At 56.7% G+C, this 23,874-nt stretch overlaps 1 protein-coding gene across 1 annotated transcript in view; it reads right to left on the bottom strand.

The window, feature by feature from the left end:
- The window catches only part of SMG6 (SMG6 nonsense mediated mRNA decay factor), a 118,303-nt gene that overhangs the window by 4,036 nt on the left and 90,393 nt on the right, over positions 1-23,874 (bottom strand). Inside the window, 4 exon segments of the mRNA XM_068154602.1 lie at positions 175-386; positions 3,660-3,813; positions 12,077-12,223; positions 15,132-15,308. Coding sequence (XP_068010703.1) covers positions 175-386; positions 3,660-3,813; positions 12,077-12,223; positions 15,132-15,308 — 690 coding nt within the window.

Raw genomic sequence — 23,874 nt, 5'->3', positions numbered from 1 at the left:
AAAACACATGCAGCCTGCAGGAGCCTGCAAAGGTGGTGACAGAGGTTCCCCCTGTTTGGAGCTTGCGGATCCCAGGGTCCCTGGTTTCTCCCAGGGAGGTGGTAGCAAAGAGCCTCCAGCCCTTGTCATCACTACCTCTGTGTCCCATCCTTCTGGGGCCAGGTTGACCCTTACCTGTTGGCCAGTGGTGTCTTCACTGCGGAAGGAGATGGACTCCAGCTCATTGCCTCTGCTGGTCAGAGCCCTCAAGCAGTTGTCCCGGCTCTCAAATCGCTCCTCCAGGAACTCGATGGACTTCCTGGCTCTCTCCTGCACTTGGCGGGCATAGCCTGCAGCCCGGTGCTCCATCTCTGGGCCCTTGGCCAGGCCATCCAGCTCGTTTATCACTTCAAACAGGAAGAGGAGGTACAGTTACTATGGGACAAGGTGCTCCTGTGACCTGCTGCTGGAGCAAGCAAGTTGCCAAGGCCTTGGGGCCGGGGCACTGGGAGCTGGCTCAGGAAATCTGGGTTCAGCTGCCACAGTGTCCCTGTGCTCCTGGACTTGGCTGCAGGTCTGGAAAAGCTTTGCTGCCTTCCACCCCCATGGGTCACCTGGCTTGGCAGGCACCTCGCCCTGGCAGTGTGAAGATAACACTCCCCAAGGGCACCTCGCTCTGGTCTGCACAATGTCAGGCCCATGGCCATGCCCCACAACCCACACTCCTGCCTTACAAATCATGGCACCTCTGTGTGTGCCCAAGAGGGTCAGCAAAAGGTCACCTGCAGCCTGCTCCTCCCCTGCCAGCACAGCGATGGCCAGTGGCACCGTGCCTCCTGCCCCATATCACACCACCTGGCTCTGCACCTCTCTGCTCCCTGTTCTCACTTTCAGGCATGAAAAGCTGCTGCCCTACAGCCACAGGTGGGAGCAGGGTCATGCGTGGGAGCAGGGTCATGCATGGGAGCAGGCAGTTCCCACTCCAGCAGCTTCCCCTGCAAGTCTTGGCCTTGTTTTCTCCACCTGAAGCTGCTGTCCCTGGCTCCTGGCAGGGGAGATGCTCACTCCCAACACCTCACCCATCTGGATCTGATAGAGGGTTCACACATCTGTCCTGATACAAGCCACTTGAGATAAGCCTGAGCTTGGGATCAGGCAGATTCCCAGCCCATTTGCTTTCACTGGAACCAGCAAGCCTTACAGCCTCCTGCACTGCTGCCTAGCAGAGAACTCCAGCTCCCTGCATCCAGCAGCAGCCCGAGGGACCCCAGCGGAGCTCCAGGAGGGACCTATCCTCCATTGCTGGGGCTGCTGGGAGAGCCTTTGGGCTCAGAGCAAGCAAGATGGCAGTGGCAAGGCCGGGCCCGGCGGCGCGGGTGCTGCGGCTGCGCGGGGCCGGGCTGGTGTGCACGTGTGCGCGGGGAGCCGCTGCGCGCAGTGTGTGCTGCAGCCATGGCTTCATTTCTGAAGATTGTTTCCGAGCCTGGAGCCAAGTCCTGAGTTCAAGTGGGAACTATGCATTCCTTGGGGGTTCGGGGAGAGAGCTCGGGGTCTGAGGCCTCTCCCCAGTGCTGTGAATCACTGCCCGGGGAGCCTGTGCGCTCGCTCTGTTCCATGGTGAGACTGGCACTCACTGTCTGGGTATTCAAATTAAAGCTGCATGGAGCTGCTTTGCTCTTCGTGGGCCAGCGACTCCTCTTGCTACCGACCTGGTGCTGCCATTTCCACACAATGCACGGCTGGGCCCGGGGTGGGGGGAGCCGTGCAAGAACGGAACATCAAACAGGAAAAGCTGGTATTCCCTCCCGAAATCCGCCTTCCTGCTTCCAAGCTAAACAGGCTTCAAAGGGGAGGCTTGTTTGTGCTTCTGCACCAGGCCTGGCTTCTCCATGGCGGGGTCAGCCTCGAGGAGCACGGAGCAGGTTAAAGAGCAAGAGAAACAAACCCAACGCGAAGCTGTGCGCTTAACCCCTTGCTGCGTCCCTGGGAAGAGCTGGGAGAAGCGCCCTGTGCTGGGGCCCAGATCTCTGGTCCAGCCATGGGGCACAGCACCAAGGCCTCTGTGCCCAGTGGCCATCAGCCCTCAGCTTATCCCCAGGGACAGGTTCCTCCTGCCTGCAGCGGGGTCTCAGCACTGATGGTTTTCCTGGGGGGGTATGACCAACCCCTGGTGTGGACATGGAGATGCTGGCTTCAGGGCAGGCTCGTGGCAGGCAGTGGGAGATGGGTTACTCTGTCCCTCCTAAGATGGGCTGCAGAAGGAGGTGTCAGGATAGGGAAAGCACTAAAGTGGCTCAGCTGCTGCTGCTCCTCCTGCCCCGAAGCAGGGCAGGACAGGCTCCTTTTGCAGGCTTAGGGCTGCAGCAACTTGAGCAGGGGCAGGACCAGGGTATCCAGCTCTCCTAGTCCTGGCTGGAGTTCCAATGGAGAAGCCTCACTTCAACCACAGGAGCACACCAGGAGGCAGGGCCATGGTTCCAGGGCAGATCCCAGCTCTCTCAGGTGTTAACATGCCCCACAGCTCCCAGGGCTGCCCAGGCTCTGATGGTGCTGCTGGCTTCCTTCACTTCCTCACAAAGCCCTGGCACTGTGGTGCCAAGCCATGGAGTGCTTTGGCAGCTCCTCTGCTAAGGTGGGCAGGCAGCCAGCCCTGCTTCCCCCACCCAGGAATCCTATTCCCAGCCCCAGGATTCCCTTCTGAGCCAAGCTGGGGAAGGGCAGCACCTGGATGGGGGCTCTGGGGCAGGCAGAGGTGTCTGCAGGACATCAGGAGTTGAGAGGGAGTCCCATAATGGTTTGGAGGGCAGGCACCCCTGCGTGCTTGAGGCCAGGAGCTGGGCATGAGCACACACTTTGCTGTCTGGATGCTGGAGATACCCACGGGGCAGAGCTGGCCCCTAGCTGCCTGGGGTTGTGACTGAGATGGAGAAGCCTGTGAGCTCTTTAAGGCTCAGCCCTGCTCCTGGCCTGGCCTCTCCTGCTGCCCTTGGGGAATCCTCTGAATGCCAGGCTGGCACTGGGAGGCGCCGGGCGCCAGAGTGACACTGGCCAGAGGAACACTACCTCCAGCCCTGAGTGTGATCAAACAATCAGAGCAAAGGCATCTAACCAAACCTTCCAGCCACCCTGGGAGACCACCCAGCAGCACAGCCGTTATCTGCCAGGCTGAGTGTTTACCAATAACGGGAACCAGCTTGCTGTTTTACTGCGAGCTTTATAAGGATAAAAAGAAGGGCTGGGCTTGAGCAGCTCCGAGATGCTGGGACACAGGCTGGCCATTTGCTCAGGCTGCCTAAGCCCCAGCTCAGCTGGGATAAGCTATCTGCTCTGACTGTTTAACAATTCCTCCTCCTTGCTCCCTCCAAAATTCCCTCCAAATCCCATTTAACACCCATATGCCTCTCACAGCCCCTGGCACCCTCGAGTGCACCAGGAGGAGAGGAGTTTGCGGAGCACCGCGGGCAGAAAGCTGGCAGGAAGGGAGAAGGACAACACGGGCTGAAGGGAACGCCGGACGCAGCTGAGACAAGACAGGGCAGGATGGAGGCCAGGCCACGGCGTAAGCAGACTGGCTCCAGACCACACAGGCACTGCGGGCACGAGGAGCATGGAGAGAGTGAGCCAGCATGGAGGGACAGCCTGACCTGGGGGAGAAGGGAAGCCCCTACCACAGTACTCACCAATTAGGGGCACCACCAGGATGAATTTCCTGCAGTTCAGCAGAGTGATCAAGCTGCTGAGGTGGTCAATGAAACCATTGGTGTCTGGGACGAGGAAGACAGGTCTGATCTCCAGTTCCATCTGCCTCATTTGACTCTGGTCTTTCAGCACGGCCTAGAGGAGAAGGACACATGATGAGTAAGAAGGATGTCAGGCCTACGACCTGTGGACCTTGGGAGCACAAGATAAGCCTGGCTGACAAACACACCTACTACAGCAAAAGGCAGCATGTGAAGGGGACTGGCAGGAGGTTGTACCCATTCACCTGCACATCTCAAACAGGCATACAGTGCACAAAAGGGCTGGATGGTGAAAGTCTCCAGGAGACTGCTGTCCTAGGAGAATAGCCCTGTCCACGGTGGGGAGAACAGTTGGGACCAGCCTTGAAAACTGAGGTGTTTTGGGAGTTGTCCCATTCACAGGACTGGCAGCTGCCAGGATTATCTGCACCAGTGCCAAGAGACTGACCCCGATACAAAACAGTGGAGATAAAAGAGGGCTGGAGGAAGTGGGTTCTGGGACTTCAGATGGAAACAGCTCAAGGTGACAACAGCCAAAACAAACCAGTTTGGAACACCCAAGTCCTGCCAACAGTTTCCTAACACAAGGACCCCAAGCAGGCAGCAGGAGGGGAGGTCTGCGGGGTGGGGATGCTTGGCCAAGTACCTTACTCACTGTCCCACCAGCTCCCACATGTGTGCCTTGCCTTTTCTGACTCCATGCAGCTGGGAAACCAGGTGGATTCCAGCCCTGAAAATCCACAGCGCTGTCCTTGGCTGAGTCCTTCGCACCCACTGGAGACGAGGTGCTCACACATAGATGGGAAGGGTCTGCTGCTGGGTCTTACTAGCAACCCTGGGGTGTTGCACCTGGACCTCTCAACGCTGCCAAAGTGAGGCCCAGGAGCTCACACATTGCTTTCTAGGCTATCGAAGGACTTGGGCTCTTTAGTAAGTCACAGGCTTAAAAAATGCAGGATGCTATTCTAGTGCTTCCTCTGCTTAAAAATAGCTTCCCTGGACTCGCCGCCGTTTGTTGCCTCTAATAGGAACCGGTCACCCACGGAGTGCAGCAGCACTGCTGTGGAACACATCCACCTTGCAAACCCTTGTGAGACCAGGCTTGCACCCACAAGATGCACCCTGGGGACATGAGGTGACCACTGACCCTATTCTGCCCAATGTTATGGGGAGCCTCCCCTGCCCGGGGTGAGGATCCCAACCCCCCCCCAGTCACACCAAAGCCTTGGAGGCACCCTGGAACAAGGAGCTGCAGGGCCACCAGTGGCCATGGAAAGAAGTGGTTTTTAATCCATTTCCAAATGTTGTCATCTGGCTTTAAATCAAGGAGACTTGATGCTGCCACCTCCCACAAGTGTCTCTAGGCAAGGCAGCAGCCATAACCTCACCACGTGCCTCCCACCCACCTCCTGCCAGTGCGGGTCCTGGGGCTGCATTTCCTAGGACCACAAGGGGTGATAGGGAGAGTAGGGAGCGTGCCAGGGCCTCTCTGCTCCACGGCAGCACTGAGCTGACATGACAGCACCAGCATCCCTCTACAGATGCTGCCACAGCCAACCATGTCCTGGGTGCCATCCCTGCCTGCACTACACCTTTGGCTGGAGAGGTGTTGGCACTACTCAGCAGCATAGGAACCTTGTATTGGTACCCTGCCACGGTGCTGCTGCTGCCTCCTCACTGTGAGAAGGGTGGTCAGTGGGGCTTCTCCTCAAGGCTTGGGGGTGACAGAAGAAATACTTATGCCTTGGAGGCACCAGGCCCTGCTGAGCTCCACCAAGCTCCACCTGCTGTGGGGAAATTGAGAAGGGTCCTGTTGGCCAATGTAGAGTCCCAGAGCAAAGCAGCACATCCCCTGTGTGGTAGCCAAAGAGGTCAATGGCCTCAAGCTTGCAGAAAGGGGGAGCTGAAACCATGCAGCCTCTGATGGGCAACGACAGTCCTATACCAGCAGCAGGAGAGGCTCCTCCACCCACACCCCAACACGACCCCAGGGCTCGCTGTGGCCCTTGCAGGTGACCTCGGGAGCACAGTTCGAATGGGAATCTCACCTACGCCTCCGGCCAGGGAGCATGGGGGTGGCAGCACGGGAGGGGCAGTACCCTCGTGGGTGGCATTTGCCCCGGCAGCTCTCGCGGGCCGTACCCGGCCGATTCCTGGCAGCCGGCAGCAACGCCTGTGCCGGCCGTCACGTCCCATTCTGCTCGCCGGGCCGCCCGGTGAGAGAAGGACACAGGATGCGCCGGGAGTGAAAGAGCGAGGTCGGCGGGGAGCGTGCCAAGTCCCCGCACAGCACAGCTCCGGGCCCGGCACAGCTCCGGGCCGCTCGGGGAGCCAGAGGGAAACTCGCCTTTGCAGAGTTCAGAGGCCGGCAGCGAGATTTATTTTTGTTTGTGTGAGTAAAAGGCTGCAGAAGCCTCCGGCCAAGGGGGTTGGGGGGGGGGAGAGGAGTGGCCTGTGATTCATGCAGACGCTGGCTGGCCCCGCGCCAGAGATGAAAGGGAGCCCATGTGTGGGGAACCGGGAGGCGAGCGCCACGTTAACCCTTCTGCGGGTCCGTGGGGCACCGTCCCGTGGGGAGGATGGAGAGCGTGGGGATGTGGATTGAGATGCCCATTGCCGAGGGCACAGCCTTTGTGCCACCACCACTACTAGAAATGGGCTGCCGCTCTCGCTGTGCCTCAGTTTCCCCCATGCGAGGACAGGAAGCTGGTGGCCTTTGTTCCGTTCTAAGGAGGAGACCCTGGGGAGTGCAGCGTGGTGAAAACAGCCAAGGTACAGCTCTGCCCTGGCTCAAGTGGCTCAGGACAGCTGGATTTTAGCCTCGTCTGACTGCGGTTAAACACACTGCACAGCTTGGTGGCAGAGGGACACCGCAGCACTGGACGTGGCAGGGGATCTCTGCGACTGGGAGACCTGGATCTGTTGCCCCCAGGTCCGGGCAGCTCCCCCTCTTCACCTGCACCCGCACGCTATGGCCATCAAAGCTGTTCCCCTCTGCAGCCCTCTGCCTGCCCTGCTGCTTCAGCGGGGGCTTCTCCCAGGAGCCGGAGCCGGAGGTGGCTCCCCCGGCTGCCCCAGCTGGTGGCAGCACTGAGATCAGACACTCCTGCGCACAGTCCCTAATTCCCAGCTCATCCATCAGCTGGGATCACCTGGGGGATTCCCCGGAAGCCGATGCCCTGTGTGATAGGGAGAGAGCCAGGCCACCAGGCAGCACCTTCTGCAGGGGCGAGACCTGAGGGTCTCCATCACAAGTACAGAATAGGTGGAGGCTCCACACCAACTCCCGGGCACATGGACCCCAGAGCTCCTCTGCCTGTGGTGCCACTTTGGAGGAGGGACCTGGAGCCAAAGCTCAGAGAGAGCATCCTGCTGCCCTCGGGATGGGTCGTACCGGGTCACACCACTCTGCCAGGGCGGATGGGCCGTCACCATCCTGCCACCACCTCTCCTGCCCCGACCCGCTCTCCCACCATGGCGCCTCTGCCCCTTCCAGCCCCCTGCGCGCTCCGCGGGGATTGGAGGCGGATTTTCCAGGTTGGAGAACAATGCCTCTCCAAGTCTCTGCTCGAGGGCTTCCTCCTCCCCGAGGTTCGTCTCCAGCGTCTTCCTCAGGAGTAAACGTGCCCCGTGGCTGGTAGCAGCGCGGGGCCGCCGCCGTGGCGGAGCCGCCGCGGGTGGGTGTGCGTCTTCCGCCGCCAGCAGGCACCCCGCTCCCAGGCAGGTGCGCGGCGGCGCGTGTGCGCCCGCGGCATTGTTCCTGCGCGCCCAGGAGAGCGTGAATGGGACACGGCTAAATTTAGCCACTTAACTCACGCTCCCGCCACAAAGCCGCGGCTGCATCTTACAGGGGGCGGCCGTTCCGTGGGCTCGGGAGGGCCAGGAGAGCGGTGGCTATTTCGGGAAGGCGGTGTCATAGCTGGGCCGCCCCGGTTAAGCTGCTTCTGTAATGCTGGGAGAAACAATAGCAGCATCCAGAGGAAGAGCCTGTTATGTTTCAGGTGGGATGTTTTCAACCGGTCAGGAAACTCGACCGCTCCCAGCGCGCAGCGGCGGCACAAAGGACAGGGGATGCTGAACAGCATGGACCAAGGGCCTGGCCAAGCGGTGGGGGCGGCCAGGAGTGCTGGCTGGGGACACAGCCATGCCAGAGAATGCTGCCTGGCCTGGCAGTGCCACTGTCACCTCCTCTTGCCCGCCACCTACGTGCCTGGCCTCTTGCTTTTCCAAATACCTGAGCGGCGCTCGGGTACCTGCCTGGCCTTTCAACTCACCTCAAGGCATTGCTGCTGTCACCAGGCAGTGGCTGGCAGGAGGCTCCATTCCAGTCTGGGCAACTGGTGAGGGTGGAGGCAGGCTGGCAGCAGAGCCAGGTAGCAGCAGCCAACCCATAACCTAGCAAAAGGCTGTCCAGTGACACACAGAGGCTAGAACCCAACCCAGCAGCAAACTTGGAAAAAGCATCAGGTGGATGACCTCCATCATCAAAACTGGGCTTCAAGAGCTGGAGAGCATGGCAAAGACAGGGACATAAGATTCACATAGATGCTGAGGGGACTAGGGCATCTCTCTGACGAGGAAAAGCTGAGAGACCTGGGTCTGCTTAGCCTGGAGAAGACTGAGAAGGGATCTTACCAATGCTTACCGATGCTTACCAATATGTAAAGGGCAGGGGTCAAGATGATGGGGCTGGAATCTTTTCAGTGGTGCCCAGAGACAGGACAAGGGACAATGGGCACAAACCAGAACCCAGGAAGTTCCATCTCAACATGTGGAATTTTTTCTTTTGAGGGTGATGGAGCACTGGACAAAAAGTCTCCTCCTCTGGAGAGATTCCAAACCCACCTGGACATTGTGAACCTGGGTAACCTGCTCTGAGTGACCCTGCTTTAGCAGGAAAGTTGGGCTAGATGATCTCCAGAGGTCCCTTCCAGTCCCTACCATGGTGGGATTCTGTGATTCTGTGATAGCCTTCTGGGGAGTGGGTAGTGAGTTTAGCTGTGAGAAGCACAACTCTGCATGGCCCAGGTAAGATCACAACACAGCACTCCCCTTGGGCACAGAAAGCAAGCAGATGGCTGAGAGATGAAGGCATTGCCCTGGGTCATTGCCTGCACCATCAGACTCTATGGGAGGCAGTGGTGGCACCTGGTCTTTGTGGACTCAAATCCCCACCACTGTGCCTGCACAGCCACACAGCCATGCATGGAGAGCTAAGGCTCTAAGCTGTGCTGAGACAGGAGCTGCATCAGCTTAACTTGGGTGAACATGTGGAACTGTGGCTTGTCCCCAGGATAATGAAAGTGGGACATGGAAGGCAGCCAATACATGAAATCTGTAGGTGAGCACTGAACAAGAGGAAGGGGCTGTAAGAGGGAATGCAGAAGATATCCAGGTCCCATGAAACACAGAATCTCTTGAGAGGATTGAAAGGTCAAGGACCACAGACCAGGAGAGGGAAAGTGGAGGTGGATGATGAGCTGGCTCTGACCTGGCCTCCCCAGGCATTGCTTTCCACCCCAGTTCCTCTGCTCCTCCAGCTCTGGCTGCCTGGTTGAGTACCAAGGCAGAGAGAGGAGCAGGGCAAGCACACATGTTCTGCTCCAGGCTGTTCCCAGCTAGCTACAGGCTGGATGACTTTACTGAAGCCCCAAGGACTTCTCCTCCACCCTGCGCCTTCAGACTCCAACTGCACCTCAGCTCTCAGCTGTGCAGCCCCTGAAGCTGCCCACACCCTCATTTTGACCTCTCTCTGCCTGCGAGCATCGGCCCCAGCACGGCCAGGGAGGAAGGGAGGAGCATGCCGGGGGGAGAAAGCCCCTGACAACATCAGGCAGCCCCCACTCTCCCCCCCAGAATGGGCAGCGGCCATCCCGGGGGGGGCCCAGCTGCAGCTGGGTTAGTGGCCGGGGCCGGGATCTGCTGTACGCTGCCCTCCCTGAACATGTGCAGTTCCTGTTTGCTGTGTCTGTACAAGGCAGTGGGAAGTGGGGAATTTACTTACACCTCCCGCTTAACAACCCTGGGAGGCTGGAAGGCTTCAGGCCTCTTTAATTTACAGCCCATCTCTCCAATCTCTCACTCGCTCGCTTGCTGCTTTCTTCCTCCTTTGTATTAATGTGACCCAGGTACCTGCCAACAATAATGGACTCGGCTGGTGGGGGTGGCCCCTCCCTCCCGGCCCAGCTTCTACCTTCTCCTTGATATGAATTGCTCAAAATTCAAATGAAAAAAAAAAACAAAAGAAAGGGGGGGGGGGGGGGGGGAAAGAAGAGAAAAGAGGAAAAAAAAGAAAAAAAAAAGTAAAGAGAAAAACAGAGAAAAAAGAAATAAAAAAGAGGAAAAAAAGAAGGAAAAAAGAGAAAAAAGGACAAAAGAGAAGAAAAAAAGAAAAAAAGAGAGGGAAATAAAGGGAAAAAAGAGGAAAATAAAGAGGAGGGGGAAAAAAGAGGAGAAAAAAGAGGGGGGAAAAAAGAGGGGGAAAAAGAGGGGGGAAAAGAGGGGGGAAAAAGAGGGGGGAAAAAGAGGGGGGAAAAAGAGGGGGGAAAAAGAGGGGGGAAAAGGGGGGGGAAAAGGGGGGGGAAAAGGGGGGGGAAAAGAGGGGGGGAAAAGGGGGGGAAAAGAGGGGGGGAAAAGGGGGGGGAAAAGGGGGGGGAAAAGGGGGGGAAAAGGGGGGGAAAAGGGGGGGAAAGAGGGGGAAAAGAGGGGGCAAAAGAGGGGGCAAAAGAGGGGGAAAGAGGGGGGGAAGGGGGGGAAAGAGGGGGAAAAGAGGGGGCAAAAGAGGGGGAAAAGAGGGGGAAAAGAGGGGGGAAAAGGTGGGGGAAAGAGGGGGAAAAGAGGGGGCAAAAGAGGGGGCAAAAGAGGGGAAAAGAGGGGGAAAAGAGGGGGGAAAAGGTGGGGGGAAAAAAGTGGGGGGGAAAAGGTGGGGGGAAAAAAGTGGGGGAAAAAGTGGGGGGGAAAAAGTGGGGGGAAAAGTGGGGGGAAAAGTGGGGGGAAAAGTGGGGGGAAAAGAGGGGGGAAAAGAGGGGGGAAAAAGAGGGGGGAAAAAGAGGGGGGAAAAAGAGGGGGGAAAAAGAGGGGGGAAAAAGAGGGGGGAAAAAGAGGGGGGAAAAAGAGGGGGGAAAAAAAAGGGGGGAAAAAAAAGGGGGGGAAAAAGAGGGGGGAAAAAAGAGGGGGGGAAAAGAGGGGGGAAAAAGAGGGGGGAAAAAAGAGGGGGGAAAAAAGGGGGGAAAAAAAAGCAAAAAGGAGAAATCTGCAAGGTTGGGGTGGGTTTGGAAAAGCGAAGCGCAGTGGTTCTGGGCCTGGCGCCAGTAGCCGGAGGGTACACATGTGCACGGCTCTCCCAGTAGGGCCTTCAGCAGCCCTGTTTTACAACCACCTCGGCACACACTGCAGAGTTCACGCATATGGCCAGACAGATGTGTCTGGCTTACGTTCAAGGCTGGAAAATGAAGAATTATGGAAGTGAAGGGCCCTGGGCATTAGAGAGGGCGGAGGTGAGGGGGAGGGGAGCCAGGGAGAAATTTTTTCCTCTGCTGAGAAATCCTCATCTGGGCTTCGAGGCTGGAGGAAGAGGGGTTGCGAGCGAGAAGGCAGCCAACAGCCATGCATGTGAGATTGCTCTTAAAGCAACAGCCTGCACCTCCAGGAGACTGCTCCCAGTCCCACCAGTTTACCTCACCAGCTCCCACTGGGCAACAGGCTCGGATGAGGCCAGAGGCAGGGTCAGGATCACCTGTACCCTGTCTGTCTGTCCCCATAACGATGGCCATGCTCTGCAAGCCTCTCTGGCTGCAGCAGCCCTTTACAGGCTCTTTTTCCTGCCGCTGGCTCCTACATGAACTCTGCTGTTCATGTCCCACCCTCTCCCCCATCTGCCTGTGTCCTGCTGTACAGGAAAGCTGATTTCACACCAAACTTTGCTACCATGGAGCCTCTGCCCCGGGCCAGGGGACAGCTCACTGCCTGGCATACACTGCACTACAGCCGTCAGCTACACAGCACTCCCCTGCCAGGTTCTCCTGGCTTTGCTGGCAGCTCCGCAGAAAAGCTGTATCTGGCTTCACAAGGGTCTCAGGAGTCCTCAAAACATTCATCTCAGGGCCTGGGAGGACAGATCTTACTCTGGGTGGGGACAGCAACACCACTTTGGCCCTTCCAAAGCTGGGTTTCACAGAGAAAGAACAGGGCAACTATAGCCAGGAAGCCCGAGGTGCTATGGAACAATTCAAGAGGCCACTGGTCCTGAAGCATGGCAGGGAAATTGCTGTGCATCAAGGGCACAATGAGGCAGGATCGGTCCCTGTACCAAAGCAAAGCAGCTCCTCAGCCAGCTTGGGTGCTGCAGCCCATCCTACCTGAATCTTGTCTTGACGACGCTGCTGCTCAGCTACTTTCCTGGCCAGGGCTTGCTTCTTGGCTCTGAGTTCTTTGATGTCCATCTCTCCTCCACTGACTTCAGCCTCAGAATCATCTTCAAATGCCTCAATCCTCACATCATCTTCCTTCTTCCAGGAAATGCAGAAAGAGGAAAAAAAAAAATGGGAGAGAAGTTCATTGTAAGGGATGTTGGTGGCAGGGACTGTGCTTGCTCTGCTCTCCCCCTTTCAGGCAGGCACGGTCCATCACTGCTTGCTGAGGGACAGCTGACTACTTCTAAACATGCAAAAGAAACATACAAAAGAAATAAATAGTAAATTTCCAGGAAATGACAAGGTGAGAGAGGAGGTAACAGGGCAGGGAACAGGCAGGGCAGAGCCCTGCTTAAGGCTGTGTTCTAAAATCAAACTCTCTTCCTCACCTTGGAAAATTCTTCCCACAGCCTTGGGTGAGTCACTGATGTTTTACAGGCTTCAGTTCTGCAAAACCATGGCATTTCCCTGACCCTCCACTTTGCCTGGATGTTGAAGCTGCACATCCCTTGGAGCAACTGCTGCTTTTCCTCACCTGCCTGCACCTGCTCTAACCCTCCATGAACCCAGGAGACCAAAGAGCCCATTCTCCTTCTCTGTTTTGATCTTTGAATATGCCAGAGAGATTCTTGCACCCAGCCCAAACCTTCCAGCTGGGCTAGAACAGATGTTTTAGAAGGAGATGCTCAGTCTTGCTTAACGCTCTACATCATGGAGAATTCACTGCATCTTGAGGTCAATCACTTCAATGGTTAATTACTTCTTCTGTTAACACTTGCATCCTACTTCTAGTTTGCCTTTGCCATGCTTTCTCTGGCCAGGAACCTTGTCTTTGCTGAACTGAAGGGTCTCAGGTTCTCCAATCTCCTCCCTGCACAGGCACTTCGGGACTATACTACTTCTTCATCCTCTCCTGGGGACCCTTCCCTGGCTCTTCCCACCAGGAGGTCTGCAGAGCCTTCCCATTATGCCTGCACTGCCTAACTGGAGACCCTAGAATGAGCCATGCTGTTCCTACCTCAGGTGAAGGCCATGCTGGCTTCTCCCTGTGCACCTCAGTCTCTGGGACACAGGACAGTGGGAGGTGGTGGCTGGCGTCCAACTAGGGATCAGCCACAATCCAGTTCTGCCTCCAGCTTTGCTGCTCTCCCCAGTGGCTCTGTGCCCAAAGAGGAGGCCAAAAGTTCCTGTTCCTCAACATGTGTCCCACCTGCAGCTGCCCAGCTCTGCTACTGCTGCTGACAACCTCCTTTGTCTCACCCAGACCCCCTTGCTCCCCACTGCAGTGACCATGGACTTCCCAAGCCATGCCATGACTGATTTCCCCTTCCCTGCACAAAAGCCAAGGTTGTGATGGGGCTGGCACCCAGGCAGAAAGACCTGCTCTGAGCCCCTGGAGAGCTGCAGGGGACAGGTCCTGCACAAGGGGATGCCCTGGAGGGTTAAGAGTATTGCTACACACCCTAGCCTGTGCAGGCTGCATGGCATGTATCAGCAGGAGGGACCTGGGCAGGAGCTCGCAGGCTTGATTTAGAACAACCCCAGCACTGCACAGTCCTCTACTCAACTCTTTCACCCAGCCTGCACACCCTCCCAGCCACAGAGCCACATACTCTTCTCTCCTTGTGGCTTTTTAGCTATGGGAAGGAGGAAGATGGAGCCCTCAAGCTCACTTCCCTCTGCCAGGACAGCTTGGACCACAGGGGATGGGGGGATGCTGCCAGAGGCATGTGTCAGATGCAGATGTGCTGCACTGGGTTGGAATCTGCTTGCCCAGTGGTCACCCTGGTGAGCTGGAAGCTCCCTTGCGATCAGAGCCCAAGGAGGAAGCTCCAGGGTTGTGCAATGGGCTCAGGCAGAGGTTCCCACTGCTGAGCAGAGAGTGTGGGGACAGGACAGGAGGGAGCTTTTCTCCATGCTGTGTTTGTTGATAGGAATTGGAGAGATTGATACAACAAAAGGACCATCCCTGCCATGATGCTGGCTAGAACCTGAAGATCCCCCCACATCATATGCTTTTGGTGGTGTCAGCTTGAAGGTCTCCCACCTTACAGAGACATCCCTCGCTTCCTGGAGTTTTGCTCTGAGCCCTAGTGCAAAAAAAGTCACCTAAAATCTGTCCCCTGCTCAGCCAGAGCCAACTGCTGGGACAAGGTGGGTGCGAGCACATTCTTGCTCTGGGCTTCCCTGGCTGTCAGCTCCCTGGGACACAGAGGGCCACAGACCACCCAGCACTGGCAGAGGCAAGCTGTTGTCCCCTGCATGGAGCAGTATCTCTGCGTGGGTCTGCAGCGCCCGGCACAGGGAGGGGACTCGCAGCGAGGCTTGGGCAGTGCTGGGCCACCCAGCTCCCCGCTCCCAGTGCCTCTGCCCCTCTCTCCTGTTTCCTTGGCCTTTCCAACTGGAAGATTAAACAGAAGAAAAGAGCCAACCTGCAGAGCGGCTGGCAGGGCCCTTAAACACACACATGGAGCCTGGAGTGAAGCAAGGCCTACAGGAACAAGCAAGGGCAGAAAAACAAGAGCTGAATTCCTTAATCACATCAGGATGTGAGAGGCAGGGGAGGGACGGGGCGCCAATGTCAGCTCTTCCTGTACGTGTGCTGGAGGCTGGAGCTCAGGCCTCTGCCTCAACGAGCTCCACGGCTATAAACTTGATCCTGAAGCTGAACCCTGACACCCCCTCGCCCACCCTCCTCTCCCGGGGCCGCGGCGCTGTGCATTATTAAAGCTCTCCCCCAGGTTTGGGTATGAAAAAGCAGCATCTGGAACTCATAGCAGCGCGCGAGATACAGGCACACCACTTGGACTGGCAGGAAAGGGCACGAGTGAAGTACACTCAGGAGACAAGGGCTGTGCACCATTTGCCCCCCCTGCCTCCCCCCACAAAATGCACAGGCAGCTATGCTGACTATAAATAGCGGGAGCTGCAGGGCAGGCAGAGGCTGGGCCCCACAGGGGTGATTCTTCCTTCACCGAGGCGCACTCTTCCCGCACGGTACCTGATCTTCCAGTTGTTTTCCCTCTTGGCTTCCCATTTCCTTTCCCATGGCGTCTGGGACGGGTGCCACTGACACATATTTTCCACCCTTGAATGCCAGCAAAGGCTCTTCTTGTCCACAAAGGGCTTCCAGGAAATACTTCAGAACTGTGACCCTCTTGCAGTCGGCTGCAATAACCTACAGGGTGAGGACGAGGGGGTTGGGGAGAGGGAAAGGAAAACAAAGTCAGTGCAAAGGGGAGGCAGATGGACAAGGGCCAGGGGAAAATGTTCAGGGTTAGAAAGTCCAGTGGGATGCAGGCAGCACTGAGCAGCACCACAGGGATGTCCAGGGTGCCCCTCTTCTTCTAAACAGGGATGGAAAGGCTTTGCCCATGCCCAGTCCCCAGGGGAGAGGAGGCAGGGGAAGACAGGACGCCCAGCACCAATCTGCATCTTGTCCTGCCCGCTATGTGCAGCCCAGGGCTGCTGTAGAGCAGGCAGCCTCCTGCCCAGCCCCACCTAATGGGGGAAAAGCCCTTCTGAAGCATGAGAGATGAATGATGTGGCCTATCCTTAGTTTTGTTTTGGCTCCATTGCCAGGTTCACCCCCAAAAAGCTGAGGAGGAATGAAGGTGCGAGAGCAGGGGCATGGGGGCATGAGAAAACCTTAGCCCCTCCTTGTCTCCAGCCTGACCCCATCCCATGGGCCATCTCATGGACCAAATGGGGAGCCCTGTCAGGGAGGTTAGGACAGATCTGGCCAGAAGGAAACTCAATAGCTTGGGTAATTATCCAATTTATGAGGCTCTCAAATGGAGTTTCCAGAGCCCAGGAGCCCAGTGTCCCTGCAGCCCCCCATACAGCACAGCCTCTGCCCCACCCCAACCAGCTTTGGCTCAGACCTTGTCCCCTCACAGCAGTGCTCTGCACCTGCAGAGCTCTCCCCTGCGGTTTCCTGCTGCCCAGCATCACCCCTGAGGAGCAGCAGATTTATAGGGATAAAGTCAGCAAACAGACCAGAAGTGCTACATGCTATGAAGACAAAGGCCAGATGGATGCCTGTCAGTGGACAAGGGGCAACAGGCACACACTGGAACATAGGAGGTGCCATCTGAACCTGAGGAGAAACTTCTTTCCTGTGAGAGAATGCCAGAGTACTGGAGCAGGCTGCCCAGAGAAGCTGTGGAGTCTTTTTCTCTGGAGAGATTCCAAACCTGCCTGGACATTGCCATCCTGGGAAACCTGCCCTTGGTGACCCTACTTTAGAAGAAGGTTGCAGTAGATGATCTCCAGAGGTCCCTTCCAACCCTCACCATATTGGGATTCTTGGTGCCCAAGTTCTTCCTGGCACCAAAAAAACACCTTGGTTTTTTTTTCTGTACAAAGCAGCTTCAGAGACCCCAATCCCAAAAGGGTCCCTGCAGGCTTGCAGGACCAGGATCCTGCAGCCAGGGCAAAGGCCACACTCCATAGAGGTGACTCACCCAGACACCTTGCAGTCAGGGACAGTAACTGCTCTCCCCCTGCACACTCTCATCACGCCACACCGACGCCACATCGCCCAGCCCTGGCTTGGTGGAGACCAGCTGGCCACCCTGCCATGCTGGTGCTGGGGCCGTGCCATGGTGAGCAGAGGGTTGGCAGCAGCATGTGGTCCCACTGCACCAGGCTGCCGTGAGAGGAAACTTCTGCTCTTCCACAAAGCTGGCAGTTTCCTCTCTGTGGGCTAATTTTAACCAGCATGTCGCTGCAGTGCGTGTCGAAAACCTGACCCTCCTCTGACCTCCAATCTCCCACCCTAGTTATTACCTCCTGCCCCTGCAGCCAGGACCACCTCTATTTGAATCTGGGACTCTGCATCCCCCTGTACCTGTGCTGATGGGCAGAGGGGAAGGAGAAGCTCCCTTCTTCCCATGGGAGGCTGTTGCTGCAAGCAGGGTGATGGTAAGGATGCAGTATTTCAGAGAGCAGGGGACCTGTAACCACTCAGTCTGTTCCTGAAAAACGTGTCCTATGGGACAGAGGTGAGCAAAGGACAAAGGGATGCAGGTTCAGCACTGGGAGCAGGTGAGGCTGCTGGGCACCTCTTTCCTGGGACAGCCCTTTGCTGCCTGGGACACCCAGCCAGGAGCAATCCCAGCCAGTGTCACCACAGGAACATTCCCATCCTCCTGGCTCTCTATTAGGAACAGTTATGTACAGGGGAAAGTCAGAAGGAAAGATAACAAAAACAAAGCAGGGATAGCTGTCATGGGAAACATCCCACCAGAGAGCTCCAGGCTGCAGTGGACCTGGGGGAAGTGGTGGAAACCTCACTGCCTGCTTCAGCCCCAGCTTGGCAGGCTAATGCTGTGGAGACCTGGCCTGACTCATACAGGGTGACTTCAGCCCAGCGATTTTCCAGTGCTGGTATCTGCAGTTCCCTTGTGCCCAGCACTGCTGGTACAGCTGCAGGGGCATGCCTGTGGCAGCACCAGCATTTGAGCCCTGCTGCTGGCAGCCACATGTGGGGGGATTTCAGGATGATGAAGGGGATGCAGAAGCTGTCTGGTTAGGTGGAGAAGAGATGGACAAGCCAGCCTGACACCATTCCAGAGGGATTTCTCAAGACACCTCCAGAAATAAAAGCCATCACATCTAGTTCAGGACCCATGAGGCTTTCATGAAGGGCTGGGTGCTGACACAGCTGCAGCACAGCTGTTTCTGCACAACAAAAGCTTAAATCTCACTGTTGGAGTGGCCTGGACTAGGAATGGATCAGGCATAGTGCAGAAGAGGTCCCTTCACCCATGGCTGGGCTTGGGGACAAGGGCAGGTGGGTTTGCTCCTTCCTCCCCTGAAGAAGAAACAAGTAGGAAACACCAGATTTCCTGCCAAGCCAGCACAGCCCAATTCGGCTCATCTGCTGGGGAGAAAAGAGCCCAGCTGAAGGCCCATGACATAATGCCACAGCAACTCATCTCATGAACACATTTTTCCAGCCCACATGAATGAAAAACAGGGAAGGAGCAAACGCTCTGCTCAGCCCTGTCATGTGCAGCCCTGCTCGAGGAGGACACGGCACAGCCCGGGCTGCCAGCAGCCAGGCTGGCCCTGCTGTGGGGCACCCCAGTCTCTGGGTTGCTGGGAAAGAAGTGACCTGTGACTGGCACCCAGGCCTCTCTTGAACGGCAGAGTGAGACCTCGTGTGCCGCAGAGCAACCTGCCTTTGCCAGAAGCTTCCTGTTTCGGAGTGAAGCGCGAGTGCCCGCGGTAGCTGCGGGATGCCCGGGGCAGGTCCCGGCCGGGCAGGCTCCCGTGGTGACTCCCTGCTGCCAACGCAGAGCGCGGCAAGGACGGCAGGAGCCGTGCCCATCCCTCCTAAAGGAACGGTCTGGTACAAAGCAATGCCAAGTCGACGTGTTTGGTGGTGTGGCACAGACCCCCCCAGCCCTGGCAGGGCGCAGGGCTGCCCCGTGTGCCCTTCCCCCTCCGCCTGCGCGGTGAGCCAGCAGGAACCGAAAGCCTGGCCCCGAGTCCTCGCCGGGTATTAAAATAGGCCCTGACACGCACCCAGCCGCTCGCAAAGGAAAACTGAAACTGAGAATTGCTGAAGTGGTCTGGTGCCCCTGTCCCTGACCCGGGCTCAGTTCCCCAGAGGCGAGAGCAGCCGAGGCACTGCCGAGCCCCTCGCCACCGCGGTGCCTCCCGGGGACACGTGGCTGGGGACCCGGCTCGGGCAGGGGTGGCTTTGCCTGCGATCGCCAGCCTGATTTCAGCAGGGCTGGAGACCAGAGGTTTCTAATCTCCTGCTGCACAGGCCAGGCTAACTATCAGCTCCCTGCACCAGTCACCCACTGGTGGGCTGGTGGCTGCTGGGCTCGTTAGTGCTCCAACTACTAACTCATAGGTCATACATTTACATACTAATCACTAAGACAAAGCAGGGCACACATTCACACAGTTAACTGCCTGTAGAGACCCACAGGGCTGCACATGAACTGTACCAACTGTCGTGGTTTCAAAGCCACTTTGCAGTGCCAGTGTGCCACCAGGACCCTGTCACCTCTTGCCAGTGGTGAGCAAGGTATCAGGTCTAACGAAGGGTCCCCAGATCTAATGAAGCTGATCCTCTCTATGGCCTTAGCCATATTTTCTGCTGCAGATAAAACAGGCTGAAGGGAAAAGCTGGTCTCAGAGGAATCCATCATGAGGTGTCTGGCACCTGGCTCAAAGGAGATGTGGCCCTGACACCGGTGCATGTCCTCCAGGAGATTTAAGGGGAAGGAAGGGCCTGGCTCTGAGAGCTGCAAGTGCTGTGCCTGAGGGGATGTGCACCTGGTGCTGGTGGGGTGACACCACCAGAAACTGGCCACGGTCTTGCTTTGGGGGTCAGAGGCTTGCTTGGAGCCCAGGGGAGGGGGGCACACAGCCCCTCTGCCCCCTGTCCTGGCCCCGCTGCTCCGCACACTGCTCTGCTGCGGCTCAGCAGATCACTGTCACACCCTCCGCCGCCTTCAATCAGCTTTTACAACTTGTTAATTTTACGCAGCGTCCTAAAGAGCAAATAACTGGGAGGCAGGAATGCAGACTCCTTCAGCTAGTCCAAAGAGCCTGGGGCAGCCAAGCCAGCTGGCCAAGGGAGCCTTGCTCAGTCCTGGGGACCTGTCACATCCCAGAGGGGGATTTAGTCCAGAGAGGGCTGCCCTGTGCCCGTGGCTGCCTCTGGCAATGCCATGCTGCTGCTCACAATGGGTGGAAGGACCCTGGCAGCTTTCCTCCCAGCAAAACCTTAAGACTCCACAAGCAAACAGGATGCAGTGGCTTTGGAGAAGGGTTTGCTCGGAGGCCAGGCTGCCATTGCCGGCTCTGCATTCCTGTGTGCAAGGGGGAGACACGAGCACATCCTGACAGCTGGATTCAGAAGGGGAAAAGGACATGAGAAGTTTGAGTCATAGCATGGAGAGATCCCATCCCAGATTCAGAGATGGGAACAGGATAGGGAGCGAGACTCAGAGCCAAGCTCCAGCAGAATCCAGCGTGGGGATCACACTGTTTTTGCCACATCAGTTTAAACATGGCTTAGCTGAAGTAGCTGATTGACGCTGAAACCAAGTGAGCCTCAAACAATCTAAACCACGCAGCGTCTGCATGCCCCAGCTGAAACATTTGCACTGACCCTGCGAAAACATCCAGGCAGGCCGTGGCTAAATGCCTTCCAGTGCCCTGTGCTGCCTCCTCCCATCCCCGGGGAGCCAGCTGGGAGGGCGGCCCAGCGCGCTGGAGGAGGAGCACAGGGGAAAGCACCCGGTTTGGCCTCATCCCTTCTGGGCTTTCATCTCGCAGGCTCGCACAAGAGCTGGGCTGGGTTTAACCCTGGAGTTATCACAGCACAGATGCTCTGGGCTCGTTCCTCAGCCAGGAGCCCCTCGCCCTGCACAGCCCCAGATGGCCACCTGGGTAGGGAGGACCCAAGTGTCCGTCACGGCTGGGCAGCAGCGCTCACAGCTGGATTGCAACCCTGGTTTCTGCAGCTGAGAGCTGATCTCAGCCACAGCTTTTCTCAAGAAACTTCTGATTTTGACTAATCCCTCAAGCAGGCTTGGTGGACATGGCTCCCACATGCTTGCAACTCAGTCTGTGACCCGAGAGAGCAACTGTGGCTGCAGTGGGGCCCAGAGCAAGGCACTGTTGGCTCTGATGTATCTCGCTACTGCCCTAGCTCTGCAGGACCCAGTGCCAGTACAGGCAGCACTCAGAATCAACCAGAATGTTTGGGGAAAGGATCTACCACATGTGATGCTCTATCACAGCAGAGAAGTGCATCACAAAACACCCAGGGAAGGCAGAACAGCTCAGAAGAACCACTCCAGTTGCTCTTCCTTGTTGCTGCTGCTGGAGAACCACTTTCTCTGCAAAGCAGGAGCTCCCCAAAGAGAACGTGCAGCCACATCTTAGCCAAACCTCTCTCCCAAAACCCTCAGCCTTGCAAGAGGCACAGCTTCAGCCTCTGCTCTGGGGCACAGTCTCAGACAAGTCATCAGAGCAGATGTGCTCTTGGCCTGGGCAAACATCTCTGTCTTTCCAATCTTGGCCACATAGCTGGGCCACGACTGGAGAGCAGCATGGAGCCCACTGCTCACCATCACTAGGTCTGCTGAGCTAAGACCAGCCTTGCTTGTCCCAGGTATTGATGCAGAAAAGAAACATGGATGATACAAAGGCGCAAAGTGATAGATCTGAGTCATCCAGTTTTTGGTGTCAGATATCCACAGAGGCCCTGAGTAGCCTGCACAGATTCCTGTCATGAGTGTGCACCCAAGGCACTGTCACTGCTGGCAGCCGTAGGACATGAAGCTGAGGCTCAAAGACATGGAGGAAGCTGTGAGCGATTCTGGGGCTTGGAGCCTGCACTCAGCAAGCCCTCCCCAGAGGAGGGGATCCCTGCACCTGCAGCCCTCTCCAGAGCTGTCCATCTGTCTGCCAGGGGCCGGTTCTCTCTCCCTGACTGGCACCTAGTGGCTGTGGGGCAGGAATACAGACTGAACCTTTGCCGACCTAGGCCAGAAGACACTTTCTGTACGGAAACCCCATGCTGCCACAGGGGCCAGCCTACATCCCTGAAACCCTCTGTGCTGTGCCACAGCCTGGCACTGCCCTACAAAACATCTCACAGTTCCTCCAGACTCTCAATGCAGCCAGCTCCTCTCAACTCTTCCCTTCCTTGGCTGTTTGACCACCATAAAATACATCTGAGGGTGCTGCAGGAACCTTTTGTGACTCGTGTGCAAGAGCCAAAGTCACCTGAAGCATACACTGTGGATGGAAAAGCATCCTCTAGACCTTTGCTCAGCTCCTGTGCCCAGGATGACCTTAAGAGCTGGCTCCAGTCCAGCTCAGGACCAAGTGAAGCATGAGTAGCTACTCAGCACAGACAGGAAAGTTTCTGACAGTTTCCAAACCAAGCTTCTGGCTTTTGCTGATGCTGGAAAGACCTGCCCTGGTGTTTTATTCACCTCTGCAGTGTGCTAAAGAATCTTTCTGTCAGTTCATCTGTCCAGTGAGCAGCAGTGTTTGCAGCAGGGAGCAGTTGGCTCCAGGCTGCATCTGACACCTTGTAGGCAGGTTTGCTTTCTTCAATTTTACCCCTACCAGCCAGCCCATTCCTACTGGGCAGCTGCAAAATGGGAAGAAAGCAGGACTCCAGTCTGGGTGAGAAGTCCCAGAGAAGATAATGGGGTACAGGAAGCCTCCACAGAGTGATGAAGATGTTTCACCCAGTTTGTGAGTGTGGTTCTCACTGGGTCCTCAGGCATCACTGCCAAGAGCTCTGCCAGAGCTAGGAGCTTCCCACTGCAAAACGCTGCCTTCAGTAAGAGGCTGCAGGAATTCCTTCAGGAATTTCCACTGGACAAAGCATTTGCTTCCACACCCTGTGGCCACATGCCCCAGAGGCTGGGCACACCAATCCCCACAGCAGTAAAATATCTGGAGCACTTCTGCTGTCCAAGGTGAAGCCTTGAGCACAGGACCACACCTCTCAGTTGTTTGTTGAGAGAACAAGAGGCTCAAAATTCACAGCTTTCAGAGTCCTGTGAAAGAAGCAGATGACTCCAGGAGAAACAGCATGTCACAGCCAGGGACTCCCTGTCATAGGCACCTCCATGCCTTCCTCTTTACCACCCCAGCTCCCAGCACATCTCCAAACCTCTCAGGGATACAAAAAATTCGACCATAAAGCTGACTGAAGTCCAAAGGAGCTCACTCTGCTCCTCCCTGGCAGATCCTATGGGGACACTAGGAAGAGAAATCCCTGAACACTGCCACAAGGCTGTAGTCACAGGCTGGGGAAGAAGGAAAGCAAGACCCTGGTCCCCAGGGATGCCAGTATAGCAGCAGTGCCACTCCTGCAGGGCACAGGCTGTTCCCCCTGCTGCAGGACTCTCCAGTCCTTTCCTTTCCAGGGACTGGGGGAATTTATTTCCTCTGCCATTTCGGAGGATGCCTGCCTTGCCAGAGATTGTTTTGCAGAGTTAAGAAAGATAAGAAAGTGGTTAGCAGGCTCTTTGGTGGAGGAAGGGAGGATTGCTTAGTAAGGGAAAGGGGACCCGCTCCACTCTCGGCTGACACATGCTGCCCTTCCTCTGAGGCCACCGCTTCACCAGATGCTGGTGTTGGGGACCAGGCCAATCCTTCCCCACACCTCTCCACCCCTGGCTTTTCTTGGGTACATCTGCTCCTGGGGCCACAATGTGCTGGTGACCAGAGAAGCTGTTCTCGTGCCAGGACTAGGATCTGTCTCTCTTGGAATTTGGGAAATGCAGCTGATGAATGTTCAATCCAACATCTCGACTGCAGATCTCAGTGTGATCTTGCAACAGCAAGAGCCCTTTTTGCAGGGTATGTGGAAAAAAACAGTAAGGCAGGAGCCAAGTCCAGGCTGTCCATGCCATGGGGTTATCTGGCAACCTCCCTGTTTCAGAAAGCACCTCTTGAGCAGCAGCATTCACAGAGAGGAAGCCCTGAAGATGCAGGATTCCTGCTGAACGTGTCTGTTCCCAGCACGCCAGTGTGCTGCAGTGCTATGTGGAGATCCACCTCAGCTCCTCTGCACCCTCCACCCACCCTTCACATCCAGGCAGATAAGGGCATCATGCACTGGAGAGGGGCAGAGCAGATGTTTTGCTCTCACTGACAGCATGAGCTCTTCATAAGGATTGCCCCATGGAGACAGCCAGGCAAGTACCCCACGATTTGACCCACAGAGTAACTTGGTGATTGCT

Source organism: Melanerpes formicivorus, unplaced genomic scaffold, assembly GCF_026170545.1.
Source record: "Melanerpes formicivorus ecotype bairdi unplaced genomic scaffold, bMelFor1.0.p_v2 SCAF_29, whole genome shotgun sequence".
NCBI lineage: Eukaryota > Metazoa > Chordata > Aves > Piciformes > Picidae > Melanerpes > Melanerpes formicivorus.
The sequence above is the reverse complement of the archived record's forward strand: the minus strand, read 5'-3'. Positions and strand labels throughout refer to the sequence as shown.